Source organism: Glycine soja, chromosome 4 (genome assembly GCF_004193775.1).
Source record: "Glycine soja cultivar W05 chromosome 4, ASM419377v2, whole genome shotgun sequence".
Taxonomy (NCBI): Eukaryota; Viridiplantae; Streptophyta; class Magnoliopsida; order Fabales; family Fabaceae; genus Glycine; species Glycine soja.
This window is the reverse complement of record NC_041005.1, coordinates 2,143,775-2,156,609: the sequence shown is the minus strand read 5'-3', so window position 1 is coordinate 2,156,609 and position 12,835 is coordinate 2,143,775. Positions and strand designations below refer to the sequence as shown.

The following is a 12,835-nucleotide window of genomic DNA, read 5'->3' as shown; positions in this document are numbered from 1 at the left end:
CCCATCTGTTTCAAGAAAATTACTATTTAAAAAATAATAAGTTAGTATATTTTAATTTTTTAAGTTTAAATTTGTTTTATCATATTGTCCGGATATTCAATTAATTATTTTTTTCACAATGAAATTATTTAAAATTAAAGACAAAGTTAAGAAAATAACTAATATAAAATGAAAAGAAAGTAATGTGAAAGTTTAAGTACTTGAGATTTGAGATGGAAAAAGGAAATTTTATAATAAAAAATAAAAGCCCAAATTCGATACAATTATTAAGAAAATTAATAATTTTATTTGTTTACAAAATAAAAATATTAAATAATAATAATACAACAACATATTTTCTGGATTACCTTGAAAATGGATCGACTAAATTTATAATATAGTTTTTTGACAAAATAATTTGATTCATCAAATAAAGAGAGAAATTGATAATAAAAATAAAGTATAATTTTTTTTTCTTATTAAAAAATTGAAATAAAAAAAGATGTTTATTATTTTGAATTTTAAGTTTGAAGAGAAATATGAGTTATTTGAATTTGGCTTCCCCCTTGAATAAGTAATAGGACCAATGAGGGTTAAACTCAACTGCAGAAAAACAGCTAACAAACAGTAACATGGTGAGGTAATAAGATAGTGCGTGGACCACAAAGACCAGAACCAGACCTCATTCATGTAAAGATCCCAAAGGCACCAGACACTCTTCTACTTGTACGTCAAACCATTGCATTTGCGAGGAACATACAAACGCTCCTCTCTATTCTCCATTCTACAAGTACACACAAACAGACAAAAACCACTTTAAGCTCTCACTATCACCAGTTCACCACCACCACCGTTTATCCTCCCAAATGGCTACAACGGTTATATTCTTCAGCTTCACCCTCGTCGCCTTCTTCGCCACCCTAACCTTGGCACACAACAACACCTCGTTTGAGATTCAAGCCTTGACCTCTTTCAAGCGCAGCCTCCACGACCCTCTGGGTTCCTTGGACGGTTGGGACCCTTCCACTCCTTCAGCACCCTGCGACTGGCGCGGCATTGTCTGCCACAACAACCGAGTCCACCAGCTCCGCTTACCGCGTCTCCAACTCTCGGGTCAACTCTCTCCTTCTCTCTCCAATCTTCTTCTACTCCGCAAACTCAGTCTCCACTCCAACGACCTCAACTCCTCCATCCCCCTTTCTCTCACGCGTTGCGTCTTCCTACGCGCCGTTTACCTCCACAACAACAAACTCTCCGGCCACCTTCCTCCTCCGCTTCTAAACCTCACCAACCTCCAAATCCTCAACCTCGCCCGCAACCTCCTCACCGGAAAAGTCCCCTGCTACCTCTCCGCCTCCCTCCGGTTCCTCGACCTCTCCGACAACGCCTTCTCCGGTGACATTCCGGCCAACTTCAGCTCCAAATCATCTCAGCTCCAGCTCATCAACCTCTCCTACAACAGCTTCTCCGGAGGAATACCTGCCTCCATCGGAACGCTGCAATTTCTTCAGTACCTATGGTTAGACTCAAACCACATTCACGGAATCCTACCTTCCGCCCTCGCGAACTGTTCCTCTCTGGTGCACCTGACCGCAGAGGATAACGCTCTCACTGGACTTCTTCCTCCTACCCTCGGATCCATGCCCAAGCTTCAAGTCCTTTCGCTTTCGCGGAACCAGCTTTCGGGTTCGGTCCCCGCGTCTGTGTTCTGCAACGCGCACCTGCGAAGCGTGAAGCTCGGGTTTAATTCCCTCACGGGTTTTTCCACGCCGCAAAGTGGTGAATGCGACAGCGTTTTGGAGGTTTTGGATGTTAAAGAGAACGGCATTGCTCACGCGCCGTTTCCCACGTGGTTGACCCACGCTGCGACCACGTCGTTGAAGCTTCTCGATGTTTCTGGAAACTTCTTTGCCGGCTCTCTGCCGGTGGACATTGGGAACCTTTCCGCGTTACAAGAGTTGAGAATGAAGAATAATTTGTTATCCGGTGAAGTTCCGGTTAGCATTGTGAGTTGTAGGTTGTTGACGGTTCTTGATCTTGAGGGTAACCGGTTCTCTGGGTTAATTCCTGAGTTTCTTGGGGAACTGCCGAACCTGAAGGAATTGTCTCTTGGCGGTAACATTTTTACCGGTTCGGTTCCTTCTAGTTATGGAACGCTTTCTGCGCTTGAGACGCTGAATTTGAGTGATAATAAGTTAACCGGTGTGGTGCCTAAGGAGATCATGCAATTGGGGAACGTGAGCGCTTTGAATTTGAGCAATAACAATTTTTCGGGTCAAGTTTGGTCTAATATTGGGGACTTGACGGGTTTGCAGGTTCTTAATTTGAGTCAGTGTGGCTTTTCAGGAAGGGTTCCTAGTTCGTTGGGGAGTTTGATGAGACTAACGGTTTTGGATTTGAGCAAGCAGAACCTCTCGGGTGAGTTGCCCCTTGAGGTTTTCGGGTTACCGAGTCTGCAAGTTGTGGCGCTTCAAGAAAACCGTTTGAGTGGTGAAGTTCCTGAGGGTTTCAGCAGCATAGTTAGTTTGCAGTATCTTAACCTCACCTCAAATGAATTTGTTGGTAGCATTCCAATAACTTATGGATTCCTTGGTTCTTTGAGGGTTCTCTCTTTGTCTCACAATGGTGTTTCTGGTGAAATACCTCCCGAGATTGGTGGTTGTTCGCAACTTGAAGTTTTTCAGCTGCGGTCAAATTTTCTAGAGGGTAACATTCCGGGTGATATCTCTCGGCTCTCTCGTTTAAAGGAGCTTAATTTGGGACACAACAAGTTGAAAGGTGATATCCCAGATGAAATATCGGAGTGTTCTGCTTTGAGTTCACTCTTGTTGGATAGTAATCACTTCACGGGTCATATACCAGGCTCCTTATCAAAATTGTCAAATTTGACAGTGTTGAACCTTTCTTCAAATCAATTGATAGGGGAAATTCCGGTTGAACTATCAAGCATTTCTGGTTTGGAGTATTTCAATGTGTCTAATAATAACCTCGAGGGTGAGATTCCTCACATGCTAGGTGCTACATTCAATGACCCTTCTGTGTTTGCAATGAACCAAGGGCTATGCGGGAAGCCCTTGCACAGAGAATGTGCAAATGAAATGAGGAGAAAGAGGAGAAGGCTAATAATCTTCATAGGGGTGGCCGTGGCTGGTTTATGCCTTTTGGCATTGTGTTGCTGTGGCTATGTTTACAGCCTCTTGAGGTGGCGCAAGAAGCTTCGAGAAGGGGTAACCGGTGAGAAGAAAAGGAGCCCCACAACAAGTAGTGGAGGAGAGAGAGGTAGCAGAGGGAGTGGGGAAAACGGGGGACCAAAACTAGTGATGTTCAACAACAAGATCACGTTGGCGGAGACATTGGAAGCAACGAGAAACTTCGACGAAGAGAACGTGTTGAGCAGGGGAAGATATGGCCTTGTGTTCAAAGCCTCCTACCAAGACGGAATGGTTCTCTCCATTCGTCGTTTTGTTGATGGGTTCATAGATGAAAGCACCTTCCGCAAAGAAGCAGAATCACTGGGCAAAGTGAAGCATAGAAACTTAACAGTTCTACGTGGTTACTATGCAGGCCCACCCGAAATGAGACTTCTTGTGTATGACTACATGCCCAACGGGAACTTAGGAACACTACTTCAAGAGGCTTCTCAGCAAGATGGCCATGTGCTGAATTGGCCAATGCGTCACCTCATTGCGCTAGGCATAGCTCGCGGTCTAGCTTTCTTGCATTCGGTGCCAATAGTTCATGGAGACGTGAAGCCGCAAAATGTTCTCTTTGATGCAGATTTTGAAGCCCATTTGTCTGAATTTGGGTTGGAGCGGTTGACAATAGCAGCACCAGCTGAAGCATCATCGTCCTCCACCCCAGTTGGGTCCTTAGGGTATGTTTCACCGGAAGCGGCATCGAGTGGGATGGCCACCAAGGAGGGTGACGTGTATAGCTTTGGGATTGTGTTGTTGGAGATACTAACGGGGAAGAAACCGGTGATGTTCACGGAGGATGAGGACATAGTGAAGTGGGTGAAGAAGCAGTTACAAAGGGGCCAAATTTCGGAATTGTTGGAGCCAGGGTTGCTTGAGCTTGACCCAGAGTCTTCGGAATGGGAAGAGTTTTTGTTGGGTGTGAAAGTTGGTCTCCTATGCACAGCAACGGATCCTCTTGATCGACCATCCATGTCTGACGTTGCTTTCATGCTCCAAGGTTGCCGGGTTGGACCAGAAATTCCATCATCAGCTGATCCCACAACACTACCTTCCCCTGCATGATAACAAAAAACAATTGACTAGAAATTATTCAAGCAAGTTTTTTTTTTTTTTTTGTTAATGTTCACTTTAAATATGTAAAAAAAAAATAGAAATTGTTTTCTAATTTCTATGGAATTGAATTAAATTATCACATTTTTTGGAGAGGGTCCATGGTGGGGTTTTTATTTTATTGGTTCTATAATCTACTACTGTTGCGCCAAAAGAAGAATTCTTGTGGCTTTTAGAAAACGGCGCCGTTTTTAGGTGGTCTTACGAAAATGCTTGTTCGAGACAACGAACGACGAAATGATTCCCGCCGACAGGAGGAGCTCCATGATGGCGCTCAAACAAAGCAATGTGTCCACGTGTCGAGTCAGGAACACCGCGGAAAGTTACCGTTATTATGACATGGAGCTTGGAATGGATCAGACAAACGCATCGAAAAAGAGGAATGGGACGTCTGAATTTGTCGCCTTTCAAAAAAAAATTTCCTTTGATTCTAGGGTTTAGAAAAGGTAACCACAATATGATTCCTAATGAAATTGATATTTGAATAGAAAAGGTAACCACAACATAAGTGCAAAGATTTTATTGCTGAGTTTTGAATGTTTTGTATTACTTATATATTTCTCTAATGGAATAACGAGATAGAGGTCAGAACAGCTCATATAACCGTTTGGAATACTACAAAAAACTTATTTGTGAACTGAAATTTGTTTTTGAGCATTTGATTCGCGCCACCTCGGATACCACTGATTTAGAATCGAGACCCACACCCACACCACCTAGTGCTTCAAGACTGTGTTACTGGGACTGAATAGTTCATTGCCTTCCAATATTAAATCATGATGATTTGAGGTACACCGACCTAAGTGAGAACCAGTAAGTTTATAAGTGTACTAAACTGTTTCCTATATTATTGTTTTTGTCGTTGAATAAAGGCTACAATGAGACTAAGCTTAAGATATCAAGTATACTACTCAACTCAAGTATCTCCACTAAATCGATCCTAGTAGTTTTTTCGTATATTATGTTATTATAACATGTACTTTTTAAATTATTATGTGTATGTATTTTGTTGTTCTCAATTATTAAGTTTTGAAATCAAAGAAGTTACAATTATAATTATCTTTTGAAGTGCATCTCCGTTGAGAAGAAATCCGGGAAAGAAGCCACTAACTAATATACAAGTGAATCTTCTTTGATGATGATAACTGCCAACTGGGGTCCATGGGTAAACCCCCAAAAGGCTACATTTTTAACTTCACTGTCATTTTATATCTTGGTGAAAAATGGACTAACAGTACTACGGTATGTTCGATTTTGATAAAGGGTGTGATTGGGTTCTGGGTATTTTGAGCAGGAACTTGAACCCTAGTGCGTTGTCGCACCCTCACTAATTATGTGATGCAATTTATGTATTGGCACGAAAAATGTTATGTATGCCATGGGTCCCAACAATAAAATGGAATCCAATTCCCAGACACTGACAGTTGAATTGGAAAAGACGGGAAGATGATATAATGTTGTTTGTGTGATAAAATAAATACGATGGTATATTGCATGGCCGAAAACAAAAGGCATGCGTTAATGAATTCCTATGATATGAATTCTTTGAAGTTGTAAGATAGTCCCACGTCTAATGGCCCACAACCAAAAACCCGGAATTTAATAGCTCATGCACTTCTGCACTTGGCAGACTCAGTCACTCGGCGTATTTAGTGCGGTAAACGATGGGTCGTTTTCAATTTTCCTTTCAATGACAGTCCACGGGAGAGAAGAGAAAAGGGTGAAAAGTACAGAGAAAGCAGCTGGCTGTCATTGTTTTTATACATATTTTTTCTAATTTTAATAACCTCAGTCCGAGCTAGTGAGTTGTTGTGTGAGTAGGAGTATATAATGAGGCCGTCTAGGGTGCCAAAGAAAGTTGTGAAAAAAGCAACATCTGATTCTTATCCGTCAGATATAGTGCCAAAGAAAGTTGTGAAAAAAGCAACATCTGATTCTTATCCGTCAGATATAAAAATTAAAATATTTAATGGTTGGGATGTGTAAAGAGTTATCGGTTAATAGAAGAATCATGTAAAAAAAACAACGAATGAATTATGTCCGTCGAATTGAAATATTAAAAAATTCCTGGTTTAGTGATTGCTTTTTTAGAAGTATTGTTTTTTTGATACAAAGATGGTAGACTTTTGGACTTGTAAACCTCATCGAAAATACCTACGCCCCTCACCTCTTGCCTGGTGCCTTGATTATTCTTGGTTTTGTGTAATCAAACACTAATCTCGACATAATTTGAATCTGTTAGATAAAAACAATACGATAGACTTTGTTTACAAATGAAAAAGTAGCTGCGGCTGGCGATGTCGAAACTGCATCTGATGGTTGTACATATCCTATCCTGTATCATCAAGCAAACCCATATATGCATCTTGAGAGGATCAGGGGGGAAGGGAAGGGGGGGGGGGGGGGGGGTGTGGGGGGAGTAAGGAGTAAAAAACAGATTTGTTTATTGACATTATCAAGATAAGTTGCACCTTGTATCAGTATGCTTGGTGAAAGAGTAGACCTCGGTTTTGTAGTGCGGTTTATTTCTGACTAATGAATATTAAAGCCTGTAGCGTAGGAAAGAGGCATACTTGGAAATGTAGAACTAGCATTCAGCCAAAAGAAATATATAAAAAACATACCTCAAAAATTTGTTCATAAAGAGACCATGAGGCAAATTTTAGGTAAACTTCAACTTTCTTTGCTTTGCAGATTTTAGGTAAATATCCTAAATTCTAAGGCTAATGCCATATGTGGGCTTTAGTCGAAGTTTTGTTAAGGCCCTACTTCTCTGTATTTTAAAAAACGGATTCCTCATTCACTTGTCTTGATGCACCACTATTCTTGATTTTGTGTGCAATGTTTAATCCTCCATCACTTTGGTGTTGCAGTGCCTCAGAGTGGAAGGTGCCCACCGCTTTCAATCAAAACATCAATATAACAACGAAAAAATAACTAACAGGGACAATTGAACAAACTGCAACACTAACAATAAAAACCGATAAAAGAGTGGAAATACCTTCACCAAATACGGACTTCCTCGAAGTGATGACCAGATTTTACATGACTCCTCACAGCTGCCTTAAGCCTGACGCGCTTGCCATTTGCATCACCAATCACCAACCAACACCGAACAAGGTAAAACAAACGTAAAAACCCAAACACGGCGGTAAGCCAAACCCGACATTCAAACTGCAGTTTGTTCACGACTAAGCCTTACCCTTCTCGAGGTTTGACGAAACCCTCAATGTTAGTTGCGGATTTGGCCTCGAAGTTCCCCTAACCTCGGTTTTCTTTCGTCTTCCCTTTCAATCTTGCTCAACGAACACAACGTTCAGCTTTGATCGTTTTACCGCGACCAAGCCAATGCTCTACTCAATAGTGTTGAACAAAGACACAACTCTGCTTCAATCGCAAAATCGCCACCTCTGCTAGGGTATGCAAGGTTCTACTTTCCGCGAAAGGGAAAACTGGAGCGTTCTTCCTCATTACAACCCCGTTACCTTACCCTCAACAAATCCCAACGATAACCCTTGACGCATCCCAACCATTAAAAATTTTAATTTTCATATCCGACGGATAAGAATCAGACATTGCTTTTTTTGAAACATTCGTAGGATGCGAAAGTAGTTTTACTTTCGCACCTAGACACCGTCATATATAATATAATACATCCATTCACCCATCCGTTAAAACAAGTACTCAGTGGCCGGCTTAAACTTGTGTAGTTCTTTCGCACCTGAAAGCATTGCCGCATTACCAACCGTTTCTTGATTGGGACATTTTTCCATTGCAACCAGAGTTGTGAGAGAGGAAAAGGGTAAAAATTTGCAACTTACTAAGCAGGAAGTGAGCAATTCCTGAGGATAGTGACTGTGAGGGGCCTCCAATAAATCAGAAGATATTTTTCTTGAGAAAAATATTGCCTTATGCTACAATAAAGCCTTCACAACATTGATATATCCTTTTCCTTCGTTTTTAATTATATGACTTCTTTTAAAAAATTATTTATTCTTTTTATAACATTATTTTCTAATTTTTAAATATATTAATTATTATTTTTCCTATAAAGTCTTATTTAATTATTTTTTCTCCAAACATTAATAAAAAAAATTAAGTGAATAGAAAAATAAAAGAATAATTTGGAGTAACAATACAATTAATTGACAAATTTAATATAACTAACTACTTTTCCTAAACGACATGAATTATTAGTTGAATGAAGTCATAATATCTTATGAGCAACAAGATTTAAAATAGAACAATTTCCAGGGAAGAAATTTCTCCTACAAATCGATTTTTGTTGAAGTTGCTATTACAAATATTTTCAGTAAATTCCACTTTACTGAAACAATATACATATGATTTCATTCAATTATGAAATTTAATTAGTAAAAAAAAATATTAAAATACATATAGACAGGAATAGCACAAAATTAAGACCTAACCTATGCAGAGGTTAGCCCTTTAGGAAGAGATTCATTGTCTGGATCAGGTGTAAGAAACCTTCGACAAGCATAAAAAACAGCTGAATGGAAGGCAGTTGGGTTGTCAATGAACGCAAAGTGCCCACCCTGCAACAAGTAAATATTTTTTTAGTTCCCATAATATATAGAAAATAACTTCATATTAAGGGAAATGGGAAAAGATATACCTGAGGAATCCTGATGATTTCGCATGGAACCTTCATATGCTTGCGAGCTTCTTGGGCACCTTGATAATTCATCCAGTCTTGGAAACCATACATGAAAGTGGTGGGCACCTTCCACTCTGAGGCACTGCAACACCAAAGTGATGGAGGATTAAACATTGCACACAAAATCAAGAATAGTGGTGCATCAAGACAAGTGAATGAGGAATCCGTATTTTAAAACACAGATAAGTAGGGCCTTAACAAAACTTCGACTAAAGCCCACATATGGCATTAGCCTTAGAATTTAGGATATTTACCTAAAATCTGCAAAGCAAAGAAAGTTGAAGTTTACCTAAAATTTGCCTCATGGTCTCTTTATGAACAAATTTTTCAGGTATGTTTTTTTGTATATTTCTTTTGGCTGAATGCTAGTTCTACATTTCCAAGTATGCCTCTTTCCTACGCTACAGGCTTTAATATTCATTAGTCAGAAATAAACCGCACTACAAATCCGAGGTCTACTCTTTCACCAAGCATACTGATACAAGGTGCAACTTATCTTGATAATGTGAATAAAAAAATCTGTTTTTTACTCCTTACTCCCCCCCCCCCCTGATCCTCTCAAGATGCATATATGGATTTGCTTGATGATACAGGATAGGATATGTACAACCATCAGATGCAGTTTCGACATCGCCAGCCGCAGCTACTTTTTCATTTGTAAACAAAGTCTATCGTATTGTTTTTATCTAACAGATTCAAATTATGTCGAGATTAGTGTTTGATTACACAAAACCAAGAATAATTAAGGCACCAGGCAAGAGGTGAGGGGCGTAGGTATTTTCGATGAGGTTTACAAGTCCAAAAGTCTACCATCTTTGTATCAGAAAAACAATACTTCTAAAAAAGCAATCACAAAACCAGGAATTTCAAAACATTTTTCAAGCAGGAGTCCCACCCATCCTTGGACCAAACTGATTTCAAGATGTCTCAAGAAGTGTTTTTTTTAACCAAACTAGTGTTTTTTAACCAAAAACATGTTTCAAGAAGCAGTGTAATGTATATGCTGATTTTGTATCATAAATAAAAATCATTCTAATTGTGACATGGGATTGTTGAACTCCAGATTCCAGAAGACATGACATTTGAAATCTGAATACATTTTTAAGATAATAACTAATCAGTTGAAGACAAATTGCAATTTAACAATAGGAAGAGAATGATCACCAAACCTGAGAAGAAGGGGCATCCTAGCAAATGCTCCAAATGAAAAAATATATTTTAAGCACAGCTCTCCACTAGCTTTGGCCGCCAATGTGTGGTAAACATAGTCTTTAATAAACAGAAAGACTAAAATTAGAATGTACTCTTACATTTATCCCATTTATCAATGTGTTATCTAGCAATACCTGTCAGCAATGTTGATTCCTCTTCAGTCAGTATTTCCCCAGTTGAATGTGTACCAAACCTAGCACTTGTATACTTGCGGACTATGTTGGGACCCCAAGGACCTAAACCCCTGCCACATATATATAAGAAAAATATTAAACAAAGACGACTTAATAAAATCAAATGATCAACATAACAGCAACTAATGCTATGTTTGGTACCACAAATGATGATTCTATTCCAAAGCTTTATTCAATCAAATCTGTGTTCTCATGTTTGTTGACAAAAAACAGCAGATGGCTCATTCCATTGAACTATGAATCGCGATTCCTTCCCAAAGAGGTGGAATTGGTGATTCCATACTTCATGGAATGAGATTTAATTTATTTTTTCTAACATATCCTCATTTATTTTCAAGAATGACAATTATTACCCTTTATTAAAGTTCTCTTTTATAAAATCTCATTTTATTTTTAACCTAACTTTCATGTAGTAAAGTAATTTTAAATATTTATGTCAAAATATTTAAAGAATAAAAGTAATGTATATATGTGAAAAATAATATATATATATATATATATATAACAATGTTGCAGGAATATAATAGTGATCCATAGTTTTATCAAAAAAATGTCATAAAAAATTAATGTATTTTATCCAAAACATGTGCATATACTCTCATAGTCCTACAAACAAGCTTTTTCTCTATTTTCTGGCAACACCATTTTTTATTAAAAAAATGAATTTGAACATTATACATTAGAAGAGAGTTAATCCTCTTTCCTTTTTTCTAGTAAGTGTAAATGTCATTTGGATATTCAAACCTACATTTATTCCATGTACCAAACAATTCAATGGATTGGAAACTTATTCCATTTCAAGAACAAACAAATTTTATATAGGGAATGATCTTTCATTCCATTTTAACTAATTTCATTCCATTCCTATTCTGTGGAATTATCATTTCTTGTACCACATTGACATAAGTAAACCAAGAAGGCAACAAAACTAGTGCATTTAAGTTAAACCCATATTGCTTGATTTATAGATTGAATGTGGCATATATAGAATACAAACTTCTTCCTTCAAGTAGAATCAACCCCTCGTCACCACAACCTACCATCTGTCCATCCCATATAATATGTGAATGGCATCAATGGCAAATGGTTTGCAATATATAGAACCCATCATCCAACAATAAATAGATCATATGAATGCAAGTCAATATGCTAGTCTACTTCAGTGACAACAAAATCACTATAGATATTAAAGGAAGTAAGTCAGACAATATTATTCTGAACATATAAGGTAACAGAAATGGGATAGAGCAGTTTTACCTGACAAGTTTCTGAGGTGTGAAATTTGATTCCCAAAGATGGTTCAAAACTGCCCCCTTCCATGTTGCTCGAAACCTTGTTATCCACTCAGACTTTGCATCTGATTCAGATGAAAATCCAGCAGATCCAACCAGAATCAAGTGTTGTACATGCTCAGGGTGCTATATTAAAATGATCAAAATAGACATCAGAACGATTAATAGAAGAAAGTAAACAAGTCACAATACTTAGCATTTTAGTGCAATGTGGGAAGAGATTCACCTTGAGCGCATATTTGGCAGCAACATAACCACCAAAAGAATGTCCGAGCAGTATAAAATTGCTCAAGTTTTTGGCTTTTCTCCATTCCTCAAAAGAATCAATAAACCATGCCTCAGTTTCTTCAGTGCTTTTGCATGTGAAATCAGGTCTGCTCGATCCACCCCATCCAAGTTGATCAACAGCAATGACTCTAAATCGAGACGCAAGCGCGTCAAAATTGCGAAAAAAGAACCCCTGTGAAGCAGCATAACCATGAATCATGACAAGCGTTGGAGAATGGGGTTTACTGTCAAATGTAACGGTGTTAATAAACCGCGGCTCGTTGCTGGATGAACGGAACCACCTCACTTTGGAGCCAGGAGGACCAGAGCCAATGTTAACATGCTCTTGAACATAACCAGTCCTGCCAAACCCAAACAACAATCCATAACCATCGCACATAAAAGTTACAGAGTATAAAAAAGCTAACTTTCCATTTTAATAACAATCAATCCCCAAAAATATAGGAGGCGAATAAATTTGAAGTTTAGGGTTTAGAATTGATTACTTACTTGACGACGGAAAGAAGGCGCTTCTCGGCAGCGATGATGTGATCGGTGGAAGTGGGAATCCAACGAGGCCAGAACCTGGAGCTGCTTCTGGTGGTTTTGGAGGTTACTCCGACGTCGTTCTTGGTTATCTCTTCCGCCATTATAATGAACCTTCAAAATTGATTTGATTCGATGATGAAATTATGATTGCGGAGCAAGCAATAGCAAAACAAGAAAGCTTATAGACGCGGAATAAATCAATTAAATTAAAATGATGATTGAGAAGGCAACGAAACGAAAGAATATATAAGAATGAAGAAGACATGTAAAGAGGAGCAACTGCTTACGCGAGCAGTGACGCGCATCCATGACTCTTTCTCTTTCCGCCACCTCTAGATTCTTAGCACCTTCTTCATA

The 12,835-nt window shown here is 38.7% G+C and overlaps 2 protein-coding genes and 1 long non-coding RNA gene across 4 annotated transcripts; 1 reads left to right on the top strand and 2 right to left on the bottom strand.

Moving 5' to 3' along the window:
* Positions 1 to 666: 666 nt before the first annotated feature.
* LOC114408599 (probable LRR receptor-like serine/threonine-protein kinase At4g36180) lies at positions 667 to 4,291 on the top strand. The gene has a single exon (XM_028371702.1). It carries the CDS (start codon positions 846 to 848, stop codon positions 4,236 to 4,238), a length of 3,393 nt encoding a protein of 1,130 aa, XP_028227503.1. The 5' UTR covers positions 667 to 845; the 3' UTR covers positions 4,239 to 4,291.
* A 2,009-nt stretch (positions 4,292 to 6,300) lies between these two features.
* LOC114408600 lies at positions 6,301 to 8,293 on the bottom strand. The gene is made up of 2 exons (XR_003665911.1): positions 6,758 to 8,293; positions 6,301 to 6,621 (listed from the first exon to the last, which is right to left on the bottom strand). It is a non-coding gene; the product is annotated as an uncharacterized LOC114408600 (long non-coding RNA).
* A 208-nt stretch (positions 8,294 to 8,501) lies between these two features.
* On the bottom strand, positions 8,502 to 12,835 carry LOC114408598 (probable 1-acylglycerol-3-phosphate O-acyltransferase). Of its 2 annotated transcripts, none has more exons than XM_028371700.1 (8): positions 12,766 to 12,835; positions 12,440 to 12,589; positions 11,889 to 12,291; positions 11,628 to 11,788; positions 10,311 to 10,420; positions 10,134 to 10,233; positions 8,923 to 9,046; positions 8,502 to 8,842 (listed from the first exon to the last, which is right to left on the bottom strand). In XM_028371700.1, exons 2-8 carry the CDS (start codon positions 12,577 to 12,579, stop codon positions 8,717 to 8,719), a joined length of 1,164 nt encoding a protein of 387 aa, XP_028227501.1. In that variant the 5' UTR covers positions 12,580 to 12,589; positions 12,766 to 12,835; the 3' UTR covers positions 8,502 to 8,716. The 2 variants fall into 2 exon arrangements, with proteins under 2 accessions (XP_028227501.1, XP_028227500.1); XM_028371699.1 differs by having other exon boundaries at positions 12,759 to 12,813.